At 38.5% G+C, this 26,357-nt stretch overlaps 1 protein-coding gene across 4 annotated transcripts in view; it reads right to left on the reverse strand.

The window, feature by feature from the left end:
- LOC126858766 (paired box protein Pax-6-like) overlaps nt 1-26,357 on the reverse strand; it is an 86,647-nt gene that overhangs the window by 49,866 nt on the left and 10,424 nt on the right. For all 4 annotated transcript variants that reach the window (XR_007688721.1, XM_050609311.1, XM_050609309.1 and 1 more), the window contains exons 3-4: nt 11,617-11,782; nt 10,368-10,548 (exon numbers count right to left, since the gene is read on the reverse strand). Coding sequence is in view for 3 of the 4 variants with exons in the window: in XM_050609311.1 (XP_050465268.1) it covers nt 10,368-10,548; nt 11,617-11,782 (347 nt within the window). In the remaining variant the exon portion in view is untranslated. The remainder of the gene's footprint in view (nt 1-10,367; nt 10,549-11,616; nt 11,783-26,357) is intronic.

The following is a 26,357-nucleotide window of genomic DNA, read 5'->3' on the forward strand; positions in this document are numbered from 1 at the left end:
AAAATCCATTCCAGCGATTACGCATAGTAGGTAATATAGGTCAAGTTAAAATTTTTAATTAACCACGAAAGAGATGCAATTATTATTACTTTTTAAATCAAAAGTTTAAGACATAGTGGAATAGCGTAACGTGCGAACGAGGCGCGAAAGTATCCAAGCCAATTCCCGACGACGGAGACGATTCCACTGGTGTATCGTTATCTCGCGAGCCATTATTCCAGGAGTTATCATAGTCGGTTTGATTTATCGCACGGACCACCAAGAAACTTAGTGCGGTTCTAGCCCCACGTCGTGGATCGTATTCTGGTAGTGTGGAATATTATCGGTACGAAGAAAGAGAGAAAAAAAGACGAGAGAATAATGAAACGTTGACGTAAGATAAAAAATATTATGAAATAGATAAAAAATTAATTAAAAATACATATGATAACAATTGAGATTATTAGAGCAATTATCTACAATTCTATTAATGCAATTCTATTTTTAGTGTATTTTTACTCAAAATTATTTTTGAGTAAAAAATTATGTTTTATTTGAAAACAAATATATAATCTCTTCCCTTCTTTCCACTTTATAGTGATCGAAAAAATTTATCTTTGATATGTAAATAAAAAGTGTATTAGATTGATTTTTCAAATAAAATATAAAAGTAATTATAATATTTTTAAGCACGCTTTTCTATTTTCAATGATTTTTTAGAGTGGTCCATGTATCTCAGAATTCATTATTTTATATAATAAAAATCTTAATTATAATATAATAAAAAAATTGTATTATAAAAATTAACTTATAAAAATTATATACTTTAAAAATTATGTATATAAAAGTTGCGGTATAATTGCATAAGAAAAATATATATTACCATTGTTATATAATAAAAATTGCAGCTATTACACGATAAAAATTACAAGTATTAATTGATGTGTTTTATTTGGTACAAATTATAGTAGAATATACAAAGAAAAGAACTTATCGCTCGAACACATGTGTTTAGTCACGCGCGCACGGGTAGCGAGAGGAAACAAGAGAGATTCAGGGACGAGAGAAGTCGAATGGTCGCGCGCGCGCGAGCAAGATACAAATTACATTTAAATAGAAGTCGAGAGGAACGCGCGGTATTCGCAATTTAAACAGAAAGAGCCACGGGGAGAGTGAAATACAGACGGGAGAGAAAGAGAAGGATGGGAGGCATAGGGTGGCGGATAGAGGTGATTTCAAAATGCAACGGTGGCGGCGGAAAAAGGACAGAAAGGGGAGAAAGAAGCATCGGAATAAGAGACAGAAGGGAGGAGAGGGAGGGCAGGGTGTCTGATGCCACGTATAATCACAGCTTTTAATCTGGAACGGCCGAGGGTAGCGCTCTCGCCGATATAAGGGACTACCTCGAAGGCGGTGAAGAAGGGCTGGCGGTGACCGCCATCGGCTGGCGCTCGTCGTCCAAGAGGGGCACTCGGTATTTAGCAGCGCGCCGGGGGTTTCCCTCGGATAGCACGGGGGTGGCATGGACGCCACGCGTCGCACCGTTATTGCCTGCTCTCGAGCGAGCACTACCAGCAGCAACCCCCCCAGCTCTTTCGGATTCTTGCGACGATCCACGACCGGCGGACGATGATTACTGAAGCGGACCGGGGGAAAGGAGGGAGAATGTTCCAGCTTTGCGAAGAGATTGCCACGTGTCCCATTTTGCTAACGTTTAACGAACCTGCCACGCGTACCGCCACCGATGAACGTTTTAACGTAAAACTAATAAATGAAGATAGATGTATGACTGGATTTTAAATTATTCTATGATATATCTCAATTAAACAATTTCTTTCGACTATTGCAATCCATAATCAACGATGTTTCTTGAGAAGGACAGGGAGACTCTACAGACTCTATATTTTGCGTGATTTCGCAAATCCTTAATGAGTCCGTTACATCGGCAAACTGGTCCTGAATTGTCTGCACGAATTTAACAATTAATGCGAAACAGAGAATGATCGATCGAATAGACGGTCATATTTGAGAAGCACGGCGTAAAGAAAAACACGACGAAGCAGAAGAATGATGAGAACTCTTTGTCTCTTTCTCGCGGGAATATCGAGGTTGTCGGAGATACGGGGATGGGAAAAAAAGCAAGGCTTGACGAGGAGGAACACGTACCAGTTTTGAAAAAAGGAACTCGGCCACGAAGAGAGATGATCCCAACGTCTGATAGTCGGCCGGGAGGACAATCGAGGCCGGGAAGGCTGAAAGTCGATATTCTTCGGCCGCGCATCCATCGACCGTGTACAGTTCACGTATACGAGCATGGTTCACGCGGATCAGCAACGACAACGGCGATGACGATGACCTGATTGGACGGGACAACCGGTGCACGGTGGATGAACTCGAACAGCCACGCCGGATCGCGGATAGGGTTGCGAGAGCAGTCAGCGGTTAAAATGACGTTAACCACTTCGACATAGAGAGCTATCCCCTCCTTCTCTTTCCACCAAAGAGAAATCTGCTTTTTTTATCCGTATTTCTTGATCGCCTATCATCCAGAATAGAATATCCTCGATCGATTGTCCTCGATCCAAACAAGTCTTTTAATTATTTATATTATTATTGAATATTATATATAATATATATATATATATATATATATATATATATATATATATATAATATATGATTGGCGTAAAAATATTATTTTATATATAATGTATAATATATAATGTATAATATATAATGTATAATGATAATATCATGAATAATTAAAAAAAAATTTTTTGTTCCATGATAAAAATATAATAAACTTTTAATAAATAATATGGTCAACTTTTGTTAATAATTTATATATATATTTATCCTGGATAATAATACCTATGTAAAATAACGATAGAAATGAAATAGAATGTTGACATAAATTTATAACAAGATTTGAGAATATAATATTTTAAATTTCTTATGATATATTAAAAATTAATTAAAGAAAACTGATGTCAAAGACACAGATTTGATACAGATTCTCTTTTTCTTTATCTTAAAAATTAATTCATATTTTCAGCAATTAAATGTTACATTTTATCGATATGAATTATTTTTAATCTGTTTATTACTTTATTCATCAAAAAAATCAATTTGTGCATTAACTATATTTTTTTTATATACAAAATTAACAAATTCTTAAAGTTCAAAACTTTTTCCTGTGACTTTCTTTGACGCAAATTATATAATTTAATAGCGCAATTAAATGTTCAATGTTCAAAACATGCCACTGTCCTTTAATCCAACTTATGTTAACGAGAAGATAGAAAATTGCTCTCATGTTAAGTTACGTAAGATCTAATTCTTTACCGAATCAATGTCACCATGACGTCACGCGCAGATACGAACGGCATTTAGCAGAGACCGGTGAGCCACGCGACTTCGCCGTGACAATGGCTACGTTCTCGATGGACGCGGTAAGTAACCGCAACAATGCCGGGGGAGACGACTCTAGGGGGTGACGGTGGAAGAACCAAAGTAATGGATGGTTCCTGGAACCCGAGGCGAGTGAATTGTTGGCCCCTGCACGTCCGCCTTGGAGACACCCTCGCCTTGCTGCGTAAATCAATGCACCCCTTCGTACACTCGCGCGCGCTACCAACCCCCTCGACCTCCCCCGGTCTTTCTTCTCCTTCTTCTTCACCTACACCATCACCAACACCACCGTCGCCGTGGCCAACCCCTCCTCTACATACTCACTCTTATTCTCTTTCTCGCGGCAGCGGTAACAGCAGTCCTTCCTCTTCTTCCCGGAGAAGGGTGAGTTAGGGGGTGTCAGAGACGTCCGGCTACTGCATTATGTATTTCTCACCGAGCCGCCACTAACTTCCACTCTCTCCCCCTCGGGCACTCCTTCTTTTCCCTTTTACCTCTCTTCCCTTCTTCAGTCGTTCTCCGTTCTTTCTCCACTACTACCCTTCCTCCTCTTACCGAGAACGAGAGTCCGTCTCGTTGCTGAAGTCTTTTTCTTCCTCGCGCAAACTGACGTTCCTTTTAATCACCCGTCCCGCGTCAGTGTCGGTCGAGCGGGTCGGGCTGGGCCGTTGCTGAATTAATTTCCTATGCTCGCATATGGCTCTCCGTAACAAAATAGGATAAATGCGGTAAGAGAATTTATAATAATTCGATTTCTTTATATATATATATATATATATATAATAAATAGTAAAATATTGGAAAATTTTCTCTCAAATATTTTTACTTCTTTATCTCATCGAATATTTTTTTTCCTTCACTCGTAACATCTGGTAATCGACTAATCGATCTCTTACGCGAGATTATTTCATTCGCAAAATCATTATCGTGATATTACGATATCACAAACGACACACGCAATCAAATGCGTGCTATTCTTTGAATAGATAGAGACGTCGGACAGAGAGATGACCACTCGCTTAAACAATCATCCGATTCGCTCCGACACGCGGATACAGGCTGTAAACTCGATTCTCGGGCTGTCCGTCGGCGATGGGTGACTATTAATTACAGGGACAGCGCACAGCCATCGGTCGGGAAAGCCCCGCTCACCTCCTCCCCTTCACGATTCTGTCGTGGTACCCGTGATTTTCCACCCTTGCATCGGGGGAATGGGAGCGAGGGCTGGCCGGCTGGCGGCCTGTATATCGCGCGATTTCGCGTTCTAAAAGGGTTGGTGGCGACGGCGACGGTGCGGCATTGACATCCAACCCTCTCCCCCTTTCCCCTTACCTCTCGCCCCTTTACCTCCCTGCGGGATCGGACTGCCTGGAACCAGCCGGAACGACGGTGCTGGCCACCTCGACAAATGTAATCTCGTCGGCGCAGCGGCGCTCCTCTCGCTTGACAGCGAGTTCTCCGCGGATGACGAATGTTGTCATCGAGACGCACTTTTGCAAAAATGGACGCTAGATAAATTGAATCGCGGATGGCTTCGAAAAATCGTCAAGGATTCAAATTGTACGAGAATGAAAGACGCGCTGCTAATAAAGTATAAATATGTTGCCTTTAAATAAAATAATATTTATTTGATATTTTTCAATCAGCAAATACTGTCAAAAACTTTTCAAATTCGTACCTATTGGTATGATTTTCAAAAATTAAATGTAAAAAAATCAATTCAATAAATTGCAACAATTTGATTGTAAGCAGGCAGTTTAGCAAAACCGATTTCTTACGTTGTAAGAAAGATGGGCGCGATATAATATAGAGATGCTCGATGAAGGCGAGATGTCAACGTCAGCCCTTGGAATGGACGCGCATGACCGTTTTGGTCAACGAATGTAATCTCATTTCGCAGTGACGCTCTTAGTTGTTTTCTATCGATAAATTTTGTAAGAAAAATGCCCTTTTGATCTCTCAAAAATATGACTCGTGAATTTACTACAATTCTAATGACCTTCTCTGTAATATTATCGATAATTTCAATTGTGGATAATATTATAATAGTGGAATATATACTAAACTTTTCAAAAATATATAACAAAGTCTCATAAAAAAGTATAAAAAGAAAATTTTCAAAAATATAATAATTATTTAAATGATTATAAATAAACAAGCGGAAAGAAACATTTAACCTTTTTTTCTTTTTCGCGGTATCATCAACGATGACTGAAAAAGAATTTCTACTGTCTCCCAAATGACTGATTCATAGGCAATTCTTTCTCGTTCTCGGATGAGAACCGCTGTTGGCATCCCGGAGCCAGTGGCGCGAGTAAACCAATAACGCGTCCGCCACGCCGGGTGCCAGATTCAAATCCGGCCGGGGACCGAAACGGTATTCCACGACGAAACGGATAGCGGGAGCTCCGCAGGACATTTCGAATCCGTCTCCGCGTCCTGCGGGCTTTACTGGTTTGTCGAGCCATTGGCTCGATTCGACAATTCCGCGCGCGTTCAACTTTCTCGCGAAAGAGGATGAATGCTATCGGGCGCCCGTTCTACACAAAACTGTTGCTCTCGCGTAATTTTACTTAATCTGGTCATTGAAACGTTTCCTCAAAATATCGAAAAGATAAAGAATAATTAAATTAAGTGTCGTTAAGTAGATTTCCATGAAAGAGATTTCATCTTTAATAATAATAAGAAATTCTTATAAAAATTTACTCAACGATACTTCATTTAATTATTTCCTATCTTTGCGACATTTTAAGGATTATTATTGGATATATACAAATTTAAATAATATCTGTAATAGGTTAAAATATTAAATTGTGCTTTTCGTTAAAAAATAAAATAGAAAGAATCGTAACGTATATAATGCAAGTTAGGGCTGTAAAGTTTATCGCGATAAGAAATTTCTTTTTAATAAATTAACGGATTGAGAGATTGTAGTCGTGTTTCTTTTACATAAATGATGAAACAAGATTTTTGGAAATACTTGACAAAAATCGTATCAATGTCTAAGAAAAACTTTGTTCATGAAATATATTGGCAATTCATATTTTTATAAGAATATTTGTAATAATCGACAGAAAATGATTGAATACAAGCAAAAAGTTTGAAACATATTAAAAATATATCTTTCGATTTGTTTAGCCAAATCGAACGAGATATATATATATATATATATATATATATATATATATATATATATAGAGAGAGAGAGAGAGAGAGAGAGAACAAAATTGTTAGAGCAAGATGAAGAAGTCCGCAACAAGGTGAACTTCGACGTTTATGCAAAAGAAGAAGATGCGGAAGAAAAAAAAGAAAGAGAAAGAGAGAGTCGAAAGAGGAAAGCGCTCGAGATATTTTACCCATTCCACAAGGTGTACGAAGCGTATCCAATTTGATGGCATTACAATAACGGGGGTAATGTCTGAGAATAATGAAATTTCCCCCAATCACCACGGCTCGCCTGGAATACGTTCCTTCGTTCCGTTCGTACTTCCTCTCACTCTTCCTCTTTGCCTTTCCCCTCCTTCCTTGCAAACTGAGGTCTTCTATCGTCTACCACACGCGCACATGACGGCACATGGATGGACATGCACAAAGTGATCAGAGAAAATGAGTAGAAACGTTTTCGAATCAATCCCGTTCGCGAATAATCTTGCTCCCAAAGAAAAATCGAAGGATTTTCAAATACTTTGATTTAAGAAAGAAATTCTGTTCAGAAGTTTGCGAATGTGCCGTCACATTTGTAAAAATTCTATGCACTTCCTATGCAATATTTTGCGATATACTATATATGATAAAAATTTAAAACAACATAATAATTTTTTTTTAAATTCTTCTAAATAGCTTCAGAAGAATTTCTTTAGAGCAAATAATATAATATATGTATATATAAAGTGCTTTTCTCGAAAGATAAACATACATTTATTCATTAGGACAAATGAATCTTTTGAAAATTATTAATTATTAAAAAATTATTAAAAATAAAATAAAATTTTATAATTATTTTAAAATTATAAATTAGCACAGAACTAATTATATCATTCAAACAAAATATATTCTTTATATTTTATTCAATAATATTTCGATGTATCAATTTTTTATGTGATGTTAATCCAATTTTCGGAAAGAGACGATGTTATTTCTTAAGACCAGTCAATGCGAGACTGAAATTCCTCTTGGCCGTTCGATCGCTTCGCGTTTTAGCGCTCGAATCCGTTCGACGCTCCTCGTTTCGCCCCGGCGCAATAATTCTCGAGCGAACTGTACGTAATGGAATATTACACGGACCATTAAAGAAACGTTAATCTTGCCCACAACAAGTTCAGAAGCGCTCGCAAGATCCTCAAACGCGGCCGGGATTACGCGCCGACTTTGATCCTCCAACGCCCTGGAGGCGCGCTCCGCGGAGTCCGCAAGCTCTCCTGTAATTTGTTAAAACGCGAAATTCTCTAACGTCGTTGTGTGTGTCGGCGCCTCGTTACCGTTTAAAATGCTTAAAAGTCACGCCTTTGACGATTCGTAACATACTTGTTAAACTTTTTTTCTCGTTGTTTCTTTAATGCGTTAACGTTTTCTTCCACCATTTTTCATCCTCTTTTAACCAATAAAATATATCTAAATAACCGAAAACAATTCTGAAATAAATCGAGAGATTATATTAACACAAAATATATCATTGTAAAGTTCCAATTTTTTATAGGAACATTTTTCAGGATTACAGAATTAAATAATTAAGAATGTAAATTTACGTTAAAAAAAAGTTTCGAAGAAAAAAATAAAAATTTTTTAAATTCTAAGATTAAAATGTATAAATAACTCCTTTAATTTTTTCATTGATTTACTATTTTGATAACGGCTACAAAGGGGAAAAATCTATTCTCTTAATAGCGATTAGAAGCTATCGTAATTTTTGCGAATTGCTTCAAACAAATCGCTTCAGTGTATTTTCCTAGGCGCGGATGCTAAAATTTGTCGTGACGACGAGAGGGAAGAGGGCTGAACAAAAAGCGGCGAAGATGAACTCTCTCGTCGGCTTTCTTCCACGGCGAGCCTTTGACACTTTTTTTCTCACGTCGATAAGAATGCTCTCTCGATTCTACCGTCATCCTTTTTCTTCCCCAACCTCGCTACGGCTTTTACCCGTGACCTCTTCATAAGGGTGGCTCGCGTGCACCTCGGCGTTGTTCCGAAGACGCGAGGGAGCGAGCCAGCCAGCCAGCCAAGGGAAGACGAATAGAATGAAGGAGACGCGACGCAAATAGAAACAAGGAAGAACGGCGTAAGGGCAATGTGGGGGGAGGGGGAGGGTAAAATTTAGCGACCCTCTTTCGCTTTTTACCCTAAGCGAGTCGAGAGCCCCTTAGCCACCGTTTATTGGACGCATGCAAATATCCATGGCAACGGCGGTATACGGGGAGGAACCAACCCCGTCGTCGTGAACACCGATCGTATCGCGGGGTTGAAGGGGCCGGGGCGGGGAGGAGAGTCCCTCTCTCCACAGATCGGAAAAGAAGGAAAATAAAAAAAGACGTCAGAGAATTTTCTTTTGATCTATGCGTCGACCATCCTCGAGCAATCTCTTAATTAATTCTACAAGAATTGATATTACTTTCCTTTTCGGCGGATGCTCCTCGGTGTTTAACGTATGCGCTCTGTTAATCATTATATATATTTCAAGTACAATTTCCACTTGCGACTAATGTTCCATTTATTCATTGATGAAGATGTACGGACAATTTCCCTTCTCCGAGTATCTTTTGAATTTTGATAAAAAATCATCGAGTCTTTACGATTTAAATTTCACAGGTGCAAATAGAAAATGATTTTCTTCGCTCTCACTCTTCTCCTCTACTTTTCATTATTCTTTCGACAAAAATTGAAAGTGCAAAGCAATACATAAAAAGAAAAAAAAAAAAAATTGAATCTTTATCGGAATGTCGCGATTGCGAGATGGGAAGAATGATTCGCGCGTTGGGAGAACGGGGGACACGTCGGGGCGGAACCGGTTAACGCCAAATCGTCCGTCATCCGTTTGCGCGATTAACCGCCTCGTGTTAACAACATCAGCCGCGCGCCGCGACGAGAGGGTGGAGTTTGCACACGTCGCCCGAGAGTCCATCAGCTCGCATAAACATCCTCTGTACAACCGGTCGTCACCCCACGGAAAACTGATTTCCATCCCTCACCTCCGGCTTCTCCCCCCTCACTCCCCGTCCCGCGTACGACTCGCGCTATCTATGTAAATGCGGTCCTGTTTTGTGTGAGTAGAGACAAAGCCCCTGTTGACAATACGCCTGCGCGTTTACAACTTCCACCCGCCCGCCGAAAGTCAGGCTCCATTACGGCTGTTTTGCGACGCGCTTTGTATTGTCGCCGCCGCCGCGACACTGATTCTTCCGCGAAAACCTTTGTCAAGCTGTGTTGTAATCGGTCAGCGGAAGCTTTAACTATAAGATTTTTTATGAGGCGCGAAATCTTCATTATTTGAACTTGTATTTTTATCACCGTATCTCAAAGAGAATAACACAGTTTTTATTAAAAAAGTGCGAAGTAATTTACGAATTCAGCAGAAAAATCTACAGCATCCTTTTGCAACATTGTTAATGAAATAACGAAACTTTAAATGATGTAGAATAATTTTGAATAACCGAGTTTTCATTATAAATAATTCCATTATCGTATTCGCGTTGATGGAAACGTACTTTTTATAGATAAGAAAAATTATACTTATATATATATATATATATATATATATATATATTCGCTATCTTTCAATCATTATTAGATTGACTACAGCTCAATTAATTTATTGTGTCAGTGAAAAATATTTTCAACTAATTTAGTTTGTTATCTACTTGTATCCATTGATCATGATAATGATAGTGACACATAGCCACTAAAAGATAATATATTCTTCAATCTTCTGTTTAACATAAGTGAAAGCAAGAAAAATCTTTAAACGTATTATAGGTCGTACTTACGCTCGGAATGTTGTCGTTCGTGCACACGCCCTCCTGCAGCAAGCGATCTCGAATCTCCCACGCAAAGATCGACGGGCACTCGCTTTTGTAGAGCGAGATCTTGTTGACGACCTCCGCCGTCGCCACACGCGGTTTGCTACCGCCGATGGCCCTGGGCCTTATAGATCCGGTCTCATAGTACCTACAACAATAATAATTTGCGGTACAATACGGTAGGGATACAAGAATAAAAATCTCTTAAGTCAGCATTGCTAATAGAACATTACACTAAGCATAGCGTTCGCCATATTATGATTTAAATTTGGATCGAGCTGCATAATGCGGGGGCAAAACCACTGTCATTGAACATATAGCTTGATTGCGCCTTTTATGACGCAATGGCTGTGTAAAAGTGTTTGAATAACCTATTTATATTCTTCTCTTAACCAGTTTGAATGGCATTTTAACTTTATGATGTCCTTTACTTTTTAAAACTTCTAAAAAAAATATATGCCTAATGTAAAACAATTAATATATAATATATTTTTTTTATCAAACTGTGAAATAAATTTATTTATAATTATATTTTTAGACTGTGATACAATTCGAGAATTTGAATTGATAAGTATATAATGATTTGAGCCAGAAAAATGCGTCTGTGTGTCCAGGATGTCTTCAATTAAAAAAAAAAATTCCCTGAACTTCCAGATATTTTGTTTAAAATTCCAGGTGAAGAAAATATTTTAGGAATTTTTTTATGCAACTTTTTAAAATATATTTTTTTTTATTGCGTGCATTTTTCTAATGCTTTTCATTCATACAAAGGAAAAACACAGACTTAAGTTTCAAGTGCTAGATCTGCAAAAAAGTATAAAAAAGCTGAATAGCTTTCATAAACTAAACATTTTTCACTTGCATGACATTTTTCAATTTTTTTAACAATAAGAATTATAATTAAAAAAAAACATATACATGTGTATTTAATATTTTGTTAAGACATTGAATATGTAAATGAAGATATATATTTATATTATATTTTAATAATTCATAACTTGCAGCAAATTGCCGCATTGCTTATAATATAAAAACATGACTAAGGAAAATTAAAAAAAAAAAAAAATTCCTTAAGTCCAAATAAAATTCCATGAGAATTCCCTAATTTTTCGCCAGATACAAAAGAGATAAATCCTTGAGAGTTTTGAGTTTTTCTTATTTCTCGAAGGAATAGACACCCTCGTGTAAAAGCGAGATAAGCAATATTGCAACCAACCTGCCCAAGATCTTCGAGACGCAGCCGTTGCTGACCTGCAGTATCCTGGAGATATCGCACGGTCGGGCACCCGAATGTGCGAGCTCGACGATCTTTTGCCGCGTCGAGTCCGGAAGTGGCCGGCCTCCGACGAAGACACCACCCAGTTGGTTCACCCCGCTGTGTCCTGCGAACGATGGAAGTCGCATATATACTCGGTGCTCGCTTATAAACTTATAAACAGTCATTTCTTTTTATAACTAGATACTCCAACAGATCAAGCAGTAAAAAATTACGCCGACAAAGAAATCATATTTCTCTGAATTATTCTCTCCTCTCGATCCCCTCCCGCGTTGAATGTTCGAATAAGGGGTGTGAAAAGTTCAAATGTTCCACCGCCTTTGGTGACTTTTTCGCGTTTCGACGAACAATACCGCTGTCGCCGTAGATCATGTATTTTCTCTCCTCCCGTTCAGAAGCTCGAACCCGAGAGGAGAGAAGAAGACTACGACGGGTTCTTTCTTTCTTTCTTTCTTTCTTTTTACGCTCGACGAAAGGGGGCGACGGAGTGGCACGGAGGACGAGCACAGGGGGTTGGTCGCGAGCGTCGTAATGTCAGCGAATCCCATCGTAGATAATCTTCGACTCATTGTGTCAGTGACAAGGCAGGCACACACGCCGCCGTCTTGGGACACTCGAGAGAAACGCCAGGGAGGAGAGAGAGAGAAAAAGAAACGTTCCCTCGTGCAGATATTTTATATTCCCGTCACTGCCGCGCGCAAAAGCTGCATCCGAAGGTGACACCTAGAGTGGAGTGCCACGCCTTAATTTTTCTGGGGTAAAAATCATATCGTTTTCAGAAGATAGGTAAAATTTACAAATAAGATAAAAAAAAATAAGTACCATTATGTAACACATAGATAACAGATATTTCCATTTTCTAAAAATATATAAAAAAAATTTATCTTAAATTTATCTTGAAAGGATCATTGATAATACTCTGATTGTCTGCGTATAATAAATATGTCAATATAATAATTAATTATCCATAATTATATAAAGTTAACAGAAATATGATTATAAGAAACAATTAGAAAAATTAAAATTCTGATTTTTTTTTTTGCATGAGACGTTATAATATTTCTAAAAAATATATTTTTTTTTTTGGAAGTTAATACTAATTAAATAATTTAAAAATAATTTTCCTTAAAGAATATGAGATTATCCCAGAGGTTTAGTATAACAATTTAATATAACAGTTTTAATAACAATAAATTACACTATAATAAAATTACGCAAATAGTTACTCACTAAAAATTATCACATTTTGCACTGCAAAAAATTAAATTTTTTTATCTCATGTAGTGACACTAAAAAATTATTAAATCCTTTAAATTTATTAATTATTAAATCTATTTAAATCCGCTAAATCTAATAACAAATATAGCAATACGAAAAGATCAAATCCTTAGTTTGAATCAAAACATGGATCATCAAATGTAATATGTGAGCACAGACATATATATATACATAGCTTTCATAACTATCGCTTATAAGATCCGTTAGGAAAAAAGCAACGTTGGTTGTCAAAAATATCCTGTTGACGCTAATTCGGCGCGTCGCATCGCGTCGACTGGCATACACCCGGAGAGTTATAAGGGAGATTTACGAGTGTGCGCGATCGACGTAAAGGGGGCTCACGGTCGATTGACTTTCGAAAATGGGCCTGGCACGAGAATCGCGAGCCATTTCTCGCGTGTATGTCCCATCGTGAATGGGTCTCCCTCGTTGTCGTAAGAGAGAAAAAAAAAGAAAAAGAGAGAGAAAAAGAGAGAGGCTACCCCGCATGTGTGTACATATAGGTGTAAACAGCTATCGCGCCATAATTCACGAATTAACGTGTCTAATAACGTGTTTTAATAAGTCGCCTCTTTATAAAATTCTATAAAGAAAAGGCACGCAAGAGATATGCAGAAGCAATGGAAGCGGAGATTCTCGTCCGGAGAAATCTGCCGCTAATACTGCGGGACTCGCAAATCGGCGGGCAAAAAGCAAAGTAGTAAATTAAAGAAACAAATGGAGTCTGTAAAAAAGAGGGCGAATGCGAGCAAATTGTTAAACGCGCTCCAAATGCCAGTTCTTAACGAGCGATAATAACTCGCGCAAATAATTCGCGCGTCTTTAGAGAGGGCTACTTTCCCTCTCTCTCTCTCTCTCTCTCTCTCTCTCTCTCTCTCTCTTTCACTCTCCCCTTTGCAACGCTCGCCCGGCCATTGTGTTCGAGCACGAGAGAGCATCGGGGAATTATAGTTAGCTCCTCGTCGTGGACCCAACGCGAATTCTGGGGATATGTACATTTGTATTAGAATCGGTACAACAACGCAAGGGGGTGCGCGATACTGCGCCTTTAAGGCTGCCGGTATTAACCGCGCGCGCGACCAAGGGGTGCGCTCGAGTGGGCATTCGGACCCAGAGGACGTGTTTTGATATTGTAACGTTTGTATTAAATATCAAGCCGGAAAGGGTGTCGCCGCCTGCCTGAGCCTCGGCGCCGTTTATTAGGACTTCATTAGCCGTCCCTTGATCCCTTCTCGCTTTCTCGCCCCAACACCCTTTCCCATGATGCATCATCGAACACGCGCGGAATTTTTCCGAATGTCCGTCACCGTTTCTTTGTGGATAAAAAAATCATTGTTATCACGTACATAATTTTTTATGATATACATCATTTTACATTATTATTATTCTATTATCGCATTCATAATCGCAATAATAAAAATTGCAAGAAATATTACGAAAATAAATAAAACATATATACTTTAGAGAGGATAGACTGCTTTAAAAGCAATGATTTTTATAAGTTAAATTTTTGCTCGGTGTAATTAAAATATCAAATATCAAGAGAGATTTTTTTACAAACAGAAAAAACAAAAAAATTAGCGTGTATATAAAACACGTGTTGCTAACAAACGCAGCACAGATATACAATGAGGATGCAATAGGAGAGGGAAGTGCAGACTCATTATAATATATAATATGCTGTTTCTTAGAAGATAGCTTTTCATCTGCCGACATAATAATGTATTTCCAATAGTTACCCAAGACAAACTTTCTTATCCCGCGTTAGCGCAACCGGCTGTGATAAAACCTTGTACAAACGCATTACTCCGAATGAGTATAGTATGAAAAAAAATGTATTTTTTTGCATTATACGCAAAGTAGTCGGCTGTTTTTTAATTCTTTCGTCTTTCTTTGATATGTTTCGTCAGTATTGATAAGTACTAGTTCGATCTATCTTGTTAATGACCGATAAGCCGAAAGAGTACATTAATGTGTTGTCATTGCCGCAGCTGTAATATATTGTACTTATTATTATAGAACTAATTATTGCGTATTATTTTCAAAAAAAAAAAAAATAAAAAATAAAAAGACAAAGTAACATCATGTATGCTATATAATTTTTTATGTATGACATGTGGATGGATGTCGCTGTCATATATAAAAGAAGATGCAAATCTTGGCAATATTTTCATAATTTTATATATTTATATAATTTCTAATTAGTTCTATTAATTCCCCCTCCCTCCTTCCATTTTTTTTCTTTTCTGTTTACTTTACGCTGTATATGAACAAAAAGCATAAAATTTTGGAGAATCTAATGACAAGTGATCAGCGAACGCTAATCGAGGATCGACAAGGATCGGCAAAGTGTTCTCGGATGTGCGCAGACAGTTTGATACTTTTGGCAGCGCGTAAAGAACCGTGAAAAAAAAATGGGAAGCTCGTTTACAAACGGGCAACAGAGTCTCGCTGACGCGACGGCTCAGACAGCACATTCATCATCCGTCCGACTTCTTCCTCCCCGTCCGACTTATATATCCACCTCTCGTTTCCCTCCTTGTTCTCCGGGGTGGTCCTCCTCTCGCCGTCGTGACGTAATCAATTACGACGAGCAGCAGCGGCTCGCCGGAGGTTGTCGGCTTCCTCTACGCGAGACTTGCTCCGCGCATCCCGATTTCTAATATTACGATAAAGTATTTTGTTTTGATTCATTTTTGATACTCTGTCAGATGGATCATTGCCTCACCTTATTCTCTCTGCATTTTATAAACGCTATAGTTGTTTCCATTTTTATAGAGTATCCTTTTTATTTCAAAATCCTCGAAGAATATATTATAGAAAAACAATTTTCAAGAATTTCAAAAGAAAGAATATATATTTTACATTATTAAAATTATAAAAATAAAAAATATATGCAAAATTAATTAAGATTTTGGACATGATTAAAGCTCCTAAACAAAAGATAAATTTTATTATATACATATATATAAAAATAGTTTTATTAGTTTAAAGCTGACACTAGTTTCACTGTTTCCATATGGCAAATGTTCAATCAGAGTACTTGAGATATATAGCGCGACAATTCAAGAATGAAATTTGAGTTTCCCATCCATTTAGCGAAACGATTTGTATATCGATGACACGGATCGATCGAATTTTGTTTGACGTGAAAAGCACCATTCGCCGGTCTGAAAGCTCCTCCGTCGCAGTCATTGTCGCGGGTCATTGTGCATCCTTGTATCGAGTTGCGCACAAGTTGCGGACTTGAGAACAAGAATGGCAATCTCTCACCGTGAGGTTCGTATTCCTAACGGCATTCTGTTAAAGTGCCATGACAAACGCTTACGGAGACGACAGTTAAAATCGGTTCACCTAGAGCGTTGTCGGCGATGCCCGCCGCCGGGCGTCTCAATCATCCACCGCAAAGATGCGTTTCCGGCGAATGAATGAACGGAGGAGAGCACGGAGAGACACCCTTCGAACCCATTTGAGGCTCCTCAACTTCGGGTAGATAGGTGGCGAGGGATGCCCACTTGGGCTCGAGTGGCATGATGTTTCGCCACAGTAATCGCTCAAGAGGATGAAGAAGAGACGGAATATCTGCCCGATCATGTCGAAGTGTCATTTCACGCCGATTCAGAGAAATGCTTGTAAAAACTATTAATCGCTATCTTTGGAATCGTGTAAATCTAATTCTCTTACTTATAAAAAAATTAGATTAATAAGAATTATTTTTTTTAATCCGTCCAGCGATTATTTAATGATATGCATTTGTATTGTTTTTGAACATCTCTCTCTCTCTCTCTCTCTCTAAAATTAATTCTTTATAATTAAATATAAACGATAATTTGGGAAAATTTTTAAAATGTTTTCTCATTGTAACCCAGAATATTACTTTTGACCCTTAACTGTTATTTGATTTTCATTCTTCGATTTAAAATAGAAAAGGAAGTTTTCAATCGCTCTATAGATATACTCAGAAACTAAATGTAAAGAATATATAGGGACGCACGATGAAGTCCTCTGTGGATTTTACGGTGTCAATGATACGGTCTCGAACTAATTTATGGAATCTCGTCGATACAGGGGTTTCTCCGTGGAGCATCAGCAAGTCGACCTGAAGTTGACTACTCGCGTTTTCGCCGTAAAGCTTCTAGCACAATGCGAAAAGTCGTGTGCATCATCGTAGACGACAGTAGTCTATTTTGTCGGTGAAATCGTTCGACGATATAGAAGAATCTCCCTCTTGCACCGATTTCCCTCCTCCTACCCCTCCCTCATCTCCTCCGTTCGTCGTCGCCGTATTGAGACGCCATGGACGACATGACGAGGGTCAATCTATAGGACAACTGACCGTCCAGGTAAAGGCGGAAGAAACCGCGAGAGAGAGAGAGAGAGAGAGAGAGAGAGAGAAGAAGGTACGAGAGAGTACCGCATATGAATGCTCGACCGGCTCGACGATCGTCATAATGGTCTCATTGTTGCGGACATGTTTTCAAAATGAGGACCCTTATACCTTAGCGGGGTGCGGCCGGGACCGCTTTCCCGTATAGCCGCTATCGCGAACTATACGACACTGTCCTGCGCGAGGAGAAGCGGCGCATACAATGAGGACTCGAGTATTTGTTGTACCGTTGTTTGCAGCCAATCTGCCGCGTGCTTTGACCTGCAGCGACTCCTCTTCTATTCCCCTCTTCACTTTTTTCCTCTCTCTTTCTCTCCCTCCCTCTTTCCATTGCCGGTAAAACCTTTTTTTTTCCCGAAAACGTGCTCCCGACAGTTATTAGCGTTATTAATGGCCGTCCATTGACAACTCGATTCATCCTCGATCACCGATTTGTATCGAAGGGGAGAGATCGACTCCGGAGACAGATGTGGGATCTTGTTCCAGGTCAAAGGATCTCGTAGACGATTTTGTACCGTGACACGGTTAGCCTACGTATGGCTACATCCTTAAGTCACTAATGAGATTTCGACTTCGCGATTGATCGTAGGTATCTATTTGCAAAGTGCCAAATGATCGTCGATACCGTACAAATTGAGTGTGTAATCTGCTTTAAGATGATAATAATAATCAATAAAACGACAATTTTGCTAATTACATTTAAATTTCGAGATAAACAAACTATTGTTTTTTTTTTTTTTTGTTTTCATAAAAAGTAATAGAAAACAGATATGTTTCAAATCGAAAATTAAAAACTTTTTGCCAAACATGATTGAACACTGTCCGACAATGATTCGTTCCGTTTTTCTAATGATATGAACATAGAAATATTAAAGAACAAATCATTGTCGGGCAGTGATCAAATTATTTGAGAAAAAATTTAATAAATTCAATTTATTTTTATATCAGATAAAAAATATAATGTAAAATTCATTTATAAATGTTTTTTAATTTCCTTCTTCGTTATAAAAAATATTTTAACATTTTCATATCAGATAAAAAAATATAATGTAAAATTCATTTATAAATACTTCTTTAGCTTCCCTCTTTATTATAAAAAATATTTTACATTTTTTCTAAATTTATAAACATTCAAAAATGTGTACCGATAGATAATTGAATTAAAACATCAAACACAGATATCATCTGTCTTATATTTTATAACATTGAAGCTAATTCCTCAAAGTTTAAATATTATGAAATATAAAATAAATGTAATTCTTATTCATCTTGGAATTATTTTATATTAATCCGTTCGTCAAAACATTAACAAACATTAACATTTTCATATTATCTTGGACATAGAAATAAATTTGAATGTAAAGAGTTTATCTTGTACTAGTTACATAATTTTTTAATTAGAAGTATATACTTGATTTATGAAAAAAAGCTTTGAGTAGCTTTTCGACTTTAATTACAATCAATTAAATGCGTCATTATACAAGATAACAACTACTCGACGGTCCCGCGGCGATCGTCTATTACGCGCGCGCGAGTCAACGCGCTGTTTTACGCCGGAAAGGTGAGCGCTTCCTGGCAAGTGGAGGGAGTTTCTCTTTCCGGCTCGAATTATCCAATTACCTGGAGGCCAACTATATGCTGGAAGGTCGGGGAAACAGATCGGGGATCGGCGCGGCGCGGTGCGGTAGCGGCAGCGGCGGCGGCGGCGGCGGCAGCCGCACGAAACGGCCGGCGTGGTCCAAAGCGGACTGGACAAAGAGCCCCGTAAACGCGTTATTCCGCGCCAACGAGTCTGTCAGTAGAGCCGCTGCCTCTATCTAGCAACACGATGCGCTAGGAGGCCCAGGTACGTCCGCGGGTAATTCCGGTATTACCGTCCCCTCACGCGCGTGTCCGCCAGGTAGATCATCATCTCTGAATTATATTCAGTATCTCAACTGCGATAAGCGTGACACTCTTTAATTTCTTCGCGGTGAAAAAGAAAAAAATCTTTTTGGATATAATACGTTGAGAGATGGATAAATATTTCGAAATCTTATCCGATGCAAAAGTCTTCTCACAGTATGCAGTACGTGCGGTTAATAAATAGTATATTTTTTATAAACTAATATTCATTTTTGTTTATAAAAGATTATCTATATTTGTTCCTTTATATATTTTTTCCATAATTTTAGCAATATTTAAAAAAAAATTTTTTTTAAATTTTCTGACTAGTTTTACTGACTAGTTTTAATTTCTTTTCAACAAAGTTTTTATTTCCAAAAACAAAGTTTACATTTTTCTATATATATGTATACATATATTAGATGCATAAGCGCGAATTTCTGAATAAAAATATATTTCTTATCCAAATTCCCTGCCTTGCGTTTACTACTGCTAATTCCTACTTATACAGCATTATCCTCCAGACGTCGGAAAATTTGAGGAAACTCACAGATAGAGACACCGGTCGCCAATATTTCCGTTAAATAAGCAAAATCGCGGCAACAATATCGAGGAACATGTGTTCCGGCCATGTAATCCGCGCGATTTGTGAACGAGGAAAGAGAGAGAAAAAAAAAAAGGGAGTAAGCTTAATCGCGATCGACGTACGAGGGAGATCCTCTACGTCGTCTACGGGAGCCCCTCGTTTTTTCGACAGTTATTACCGAAAAATGCGGGAAGGGTCCGGCGAAGGAACCTTATGTAGACGTAGGCTGGGGGTCGTTGTGCATGTGCCACCAGGAAATAAGGCGCCGCGAGGGCCCCTTTAACACAGAGGCGTACTACAGTACAATCGTACAAAGTGCACAATGAGACATCGACTGGTTGGTTGGCATTGTGGTCGCGCACCGCTCGTTCCCATGGGAGTGCGATGCCCATGGGGATTGTGACATAATTAGATCTACGTATCGGAATGATCAGCTGTGGGAATAATGCGGCAGCGTCGTCGATCTACATCAAACACGGGGATCTACGTTCGAGAGATGCAAATGAAACACACCGAATACTCCATTAAATCACCAACCACATTCAACGCGCATCGATGCTTAGTAAAGAAATTTTTACAAGTTTTTATAAATAATATTAATATTATATTATAATAATAATAATATAATTTAATATTCGTGCAAATAATCAGATATAAAAAAAATATGCTTTATGTAAAAATATCAAACACTGGAAATAAATACGTTTTAAATACATTTGTACTCTAAAGAAAAAAATCTTTGTCCTTAGCATATTTGCAATAAAGAGTAAATTTACTAAATATTGTTAAATAAAATGGAAAAAGAAATATTTTTACATATACAATATTTTTTTTCGTAGTCGATTTCATCATCACGTGAAAAAAAAAAAAATTCACTATTAATATCCGCAGAGATGGTATATAAATTTACATAGTAAGTATCGCGCCTTGCGTGAGAAAATATTCTCGAGATAGCAATAATTCTTCCATATTTTCCATGACAATCTAGACGTAATACGCGAAAAATGTCGCTACAGGGGAGAAATGAAGAAGAGTGCACGTTCGAGGGAATCGCAGGTGCGGCTTATTTGGCCTTGTTATGAAAATGAGAATGTGGGTCGGACGACGTTCGGAGATTGGTCCGGTAGTTAGGGCAGGTGTGCGGGTGGAATCGTTATTATTGTGCGCGAGGTAGGACGGTTCTTCAGAGTCTGAAGTGGCATACCTCTCGAGACCTTTTTGGAGAAAAAAAGAAAGAGAAAGAGAGAGAGAGAGAGAGAATTTTTCGGTGGCACGCTAAAATATGTTCGAGAACGTCGAGAGATCCTGACGGGGAACGCGAAAAACGGCGAAAGAAAGGGATAAGGAGAGAAGGAGTGCAAATATAAACTCGTCGCTGATGCACTAACCGGGTATGCAGAAATGAACCTTTGGAGGAATCAAATGAAAGTGCTGCTAGCGCGCCAAACGACGTCATTATAGCGCGGTGGATAAACGCGCCGTGTTTCGCTAACGATTTTTCCTCATTTTATGCATTTGTCGGCCGTTTGTTTCCCTCGAACGCGGCGCGCATCGCAGAGGAAGGAAATTACGTTTCCTGACTCTCCCACGCATACCGGGCATTCAAGTTTTGCCGCAGAGAAATAAACAATCCTAGAAGTGCGTGTCGAGTTAATAATGTTTTCCTGCCAAGTTTTTCTGCGATACACGAGAAATGTTTTTTTTTATATATCACGTATGTTTCATGTGTGTGTCAGAAAACAATTATATTATATGTATGTATTAAATTATTAAGATCGTTTGCGCTAATCGTGTACGACACCGGCGAACTAATGTAAATCGGGTATCCGTTTTTCCAAGAGGCTTACAGAATTCTATTGAAAGATCACGACATCGCGTATGCGGGACACGTACAATAGCAAACCGATGTAATCTCCGGAAACATTTAGGGGAAAATTAGGTCGACAGTTGCTCGTGAACCCATAATACATCCATGGTATGCCCGGACTATCGTTCTCTCTCTCTGTCTCTCTCTCTCTCTCTCTCTCTCTCTCTCTCTCTCTCTTTCTCCCTCTTTCTCCCCACTGCGATTTGTCAAAATATTTATTTAGTGTGATATACTTCTTTATTCTCGATACATGGTGGCCAAACTGTGGTGATGAAAAAAAAAAAAAAATATGTTCTTTCGCTACAACTATGTTTCTATTAAAAACACGTATACGTATATAAATTTTCTGTTTATTGGAACAATCATGATTAATTCGCTTTTAGATTAGTGCTCGCGAATGTTCACATTATGACGTCGCGCTCACAGCATCGAAATTTCTTTTTTACACGACGAATAAATAACTAATGAAACATATATATATATATATAATGTTACCTTTAAAATTTTATTCACCTTGTTTATTTCCAATCTTCCCGATTATTAAATTTAAGATTTTTTAATTACATTTAAAAAAAATTTTTTTCACAATATATCGCATATAAGTATAATGCGTTCAATAAACGTCCACGTGATTTTTACACGAGTCGCTATTTACGATGACATTTGTGAACTAGTTACGCTGTGACATTGGAGGAGAGAGACGATCTGAGGACGTGAAGGAATTTTCCAACGTTGGCTTAACCGCGTTTACCCTCTCAAACGCTTTCGAGGCTCGTCTCGTCGATTAACGTCATGCCCGCGTAAGCTCGTCGACGGACAAAAGCGACGTCCGCCGTCGATGTCGTCGTCGCCGTCGTCTCTCGCGGTGGCTTTTCACACCGTCTCCATTTTCTCGCCGTCACCCTCTCAGCATCAGCGCGAGAGAGGGCGCGGTTTATATGACAGTTTTTTTGTTTCCCGTCGGAGGGGCTATATAGTTAGGATGGAATAATGCATACGCGAGCGAGCGCGAAAGAACGATGAGTAATGCGAATGGATCTCTAACGGCTTAAGATATCTTTGAGATATCCTGCCAGACACATCAGAGAGTATTTTCCTTGATATCATCATGTACTTTATTTATCTACTTTGCTTTTTCTCATTTCTGCCGTTGATCTATAGCACAAAATTATTTTAAAAGATAATTTTTTTCTTAATTTATCAGAATGATAATATATAGATATTTAAAAAATCTATGCACATTTTTATATTTAGGAAATATTTTTTTTCAATATTATAAAACTGCTGTTGAGAAATTTCATTTTTCTTTATATATATATAATTAGGACGGTTCAAAATCAAGCATGTTAATTTAATTTCTCGTAAAACGTGTGCGTGACTTGAATCTCGTAGGAAGATTGTTCTTTTGTAACAATTTCAACAGCCTAAAGTGTTCAAAACAAACAGTTTTACAAAAGACTCGTGAAAACTTGGCGGCAGAATCTAAAGTACGGTCAAGTTGCACCGTTTGGAGAGAATATCCAATAACGTTTCGTTGTCCTTTCTAACTCTCTCTCTCTCTCTCTCCTCTCCAGCTCTCTCTCTGCAGTGTTAAATCAGTGGAACGATCGGAACATTATTCGCGACGGCCGCGGAGAATCCATGAAATTCCCATAGCAATAGCTTCACGTCGTGACAATGGCTAGGGTCGTCGGGCCGCTCGTTCTTTTCTTTCGCTGCGTTAATGAGCTCCCGGCTTTAATGCCACCTCGGTGGCACTTTCTTCTATTGGAGAATAGATAAATATAAGCGCGAGATTAAGAGCAAGAACTTCTCCACATTAGTGTGAACACGAAAAGAAAAGAGATTTAAAATCTGTTTTGCAATTTAAAAATTTCAGAATACTCAATGGAGGCGGACAGAGAGGGCGGAAGAGAGGCTCGCGTGTTCTGAAAGGAAGTTTAGTAATCGTTCTCGTAAACACTGAAATATTTCGTATTGTATAAAACAATACTATTATCTAAGATTTTTAACCATTGTGCTTCAATTCGATGTAACTGCAAGATCTCATCTTAGCTGCCGGAAGTAACTGTCGGGCACCTTTTCTAAGAGCAGTTTCCCCGTGAAAACTAAGATAGTCGGACAGGAAACTGTGCGTCTTGCATCAGGCGTATTCGACTGTGAAATTCCCTCTTCAAACAGAAGCGGGTGGCCGGCACATTTCGAGCCCGGTCCGTTCTGGTGAAGGGGGACGGTAAGCGGGGATGGTTCCGAAGAATTCGTAGTCGCAGCGCGGTGGCGCGAGCGAAGGACCCCCGGAAAATCTACCATGTATCCAGTCCACGTACGAAATGCTTCGATAGATAGCCGTAAAAGCCGCCGCCGGCGATGGCGGTTACTGCGGGGAGAAGAAAACGGTGGAAGAGAAGAAGGGCGTCTTCTCTCGTCCGCCTGAAATAACGCGTATCTTCAGCGTTTTCCAGCGGTGCCGCACAAGTGGAAACGACGACAACGACGACAATGATGACGGGCGATGGAGGGGAGTATTCGATACTTCGGGAAATACAGGGAGAAGAGAGACCGCAAAGGCATGAAAACGTTTGCGAGTAACTGCGAGATAGCTTCCGCAAAGGATGTGCAGAGGATGCGCAAAAAAAAAAAAAATTATTGCGAGAACGTTGCGATACTTTATGATTTTTTCTCTTATGAGAAATTCTAAGATAAGATGAAATCTTTTTTTAGATTCACTAAATTTGGGGAGTGAATATAGATTGACGTATAAATTTTCGACGACACTTTGAACACTCTCAATTTTTTGCTAATCTCATAATCATTAAGATCTTAGATTCCCTGTAGTAAAAAAAAACAAGAATAAGCTATCGTTGTTTTTCTTCAGAACTGATGAACAAAAAGCATCGTTCGTCGCGTGATCACGAACTACTTGAATTAATTGAATAAAAACCGTGCGAACTGTCGTCGAAGCTTGAAAGCAGCGTGATCAAAAGCGAAGGAGTTTTCTGTTTTGGACGAGAACGGGAACCGTTTTAAAGAGGGTAGCGCTTTTCTTTCTCTTTTTATTTTTTTTTCTCTCTGTCTCTCTTTCTCTTTCTCTTTCTTGCTCTCTTCGTCTTCCTAATGTTTTCATATTTTTGCTCTTCCTCTTTCGCCGCAGCAACATACGAAAGACGAGTACGTATATCGAGACTCCAAGGGAGAAAGGCCGGAGGGTGAAGAACCGCCGGGGGTTGCCATCTACTCGGAATTCAGAAACGATCAATGCTTCAGGAGAACCCGCCGTCGCCTCCTCCATCTCCTCTTCCTTCACTTCCTCGCCCTCCTTTTTTTGTCTTTTTCCATCTTGACTCGCTTCTTGCACTTATCGATAAAGAATGAGAAGGAAGAGGAGAGCCGGGCGCTATCCTTTCTCTCATTCTTATTTCGCTACTCCCGTTCGCTATCCTTCTATTTCGCCGTGTCGTTCCTTATGCGTAAGAGCAACTCCTGCACGACGGGGGGGTTGATTCGTCGTCGGCGAAATGTCGCGCTGACAGCCGACTCCACGCGGTAAAGCGGAGGTCGAACGATTTGCCAAACTTCCGGATTTCTTCAGAAAGCGTACCGCCCCTGCCACCTGCCGCGCGAAAAGTCGCCGAACACTTTTTCCAATTGAAATTTATACTCTAACATATACGGAGAGAAATTTTATCAGTCATTAATATATAAATAATTATAAAATGTTAAAAGATTGAGCAACAAACATATGTATTAAAATATACCAATAAAAAATATTTAACGCATATATATATATAACGTTGACTTGTAATAAAATTTTTGTAATCTTTGAAAAATAATTTTTGAATTACACGCAACACTATTGTTGTCTCTATATAATTTAAAGAAATATTATCTATGATTCAAATTGCTTTCTTTTAGAAATTATTAGATTAGTCGATTGATCTATTTTCACATATATTGTATGCTTGTAAAGAATATTACTTGCGGTAAATTAAAAAAAAATATATATATAAAACAACTACGAGCGTTATTTCGGAAATGTGGTCGCTAAGTTACTCGCACGATTACTCGCGACAACTACGAGGTGCGCCTCCTCGTTTTACGCGACGGAGCAGGACAAATGTGCGGAAACGCGACGATTTGCCAAACTTTGGAAACTCTCGTCAGGAATTACGGTTAAGAGACCATCGTTAGTTCGAAAGCTGCGGAACGTTGTTTGAAGCGTCAACCCTTCCGCCGATCGTGAAAACTTTGTTAAATACTATCTCGTGGATATTTCACAACGGAAATGTCGACGATCGGCTTTGCAATTCTGGAAAAATTACTCGCAAATATGAGGCTGATAAATTTATGAAGAATTTATAAAGAATGATTTAACACAACAAATGTATAAAATAATTACATCTCGAAGAGAGAATCGTAAAACGTTATTACAAAATGGAATAAATAAAGGCTTGTTGCTATCCTATTTTTATTGGCAGAAAATCCTCAAGTTGGCGACTATATTTGAATTACATGGTTAATTAAATGTGCTTTATTTGCGTGATTTTACGTCTGTAAATTAAGTAACACCGTTATATATAACAATTCAAATTCGATTTTATAATACACAATAAAAACTGTGATATGATACTGAAAATCTATTCAAGTCCGTCTATTTAACCATTTATTTTCAGAACATACAT

This window comes from Cataglyphis hispanica, chromosome 2 (assembly GCF_021464435.1).
Source record: "Cataglyphis hispanica isolate Lineage 1 chromosome 2, ULB_Chis1_1.0, whole genome shotgun sequence".
In the NCBI taxonomy this organism is placed as follows: domain Eukaryota; kingdom Metazoa; phylum Arthropoda; class Insecta; order Hymenoptera; family Formicidae; genus Cataglyphis; species Cataglyphis hispanica.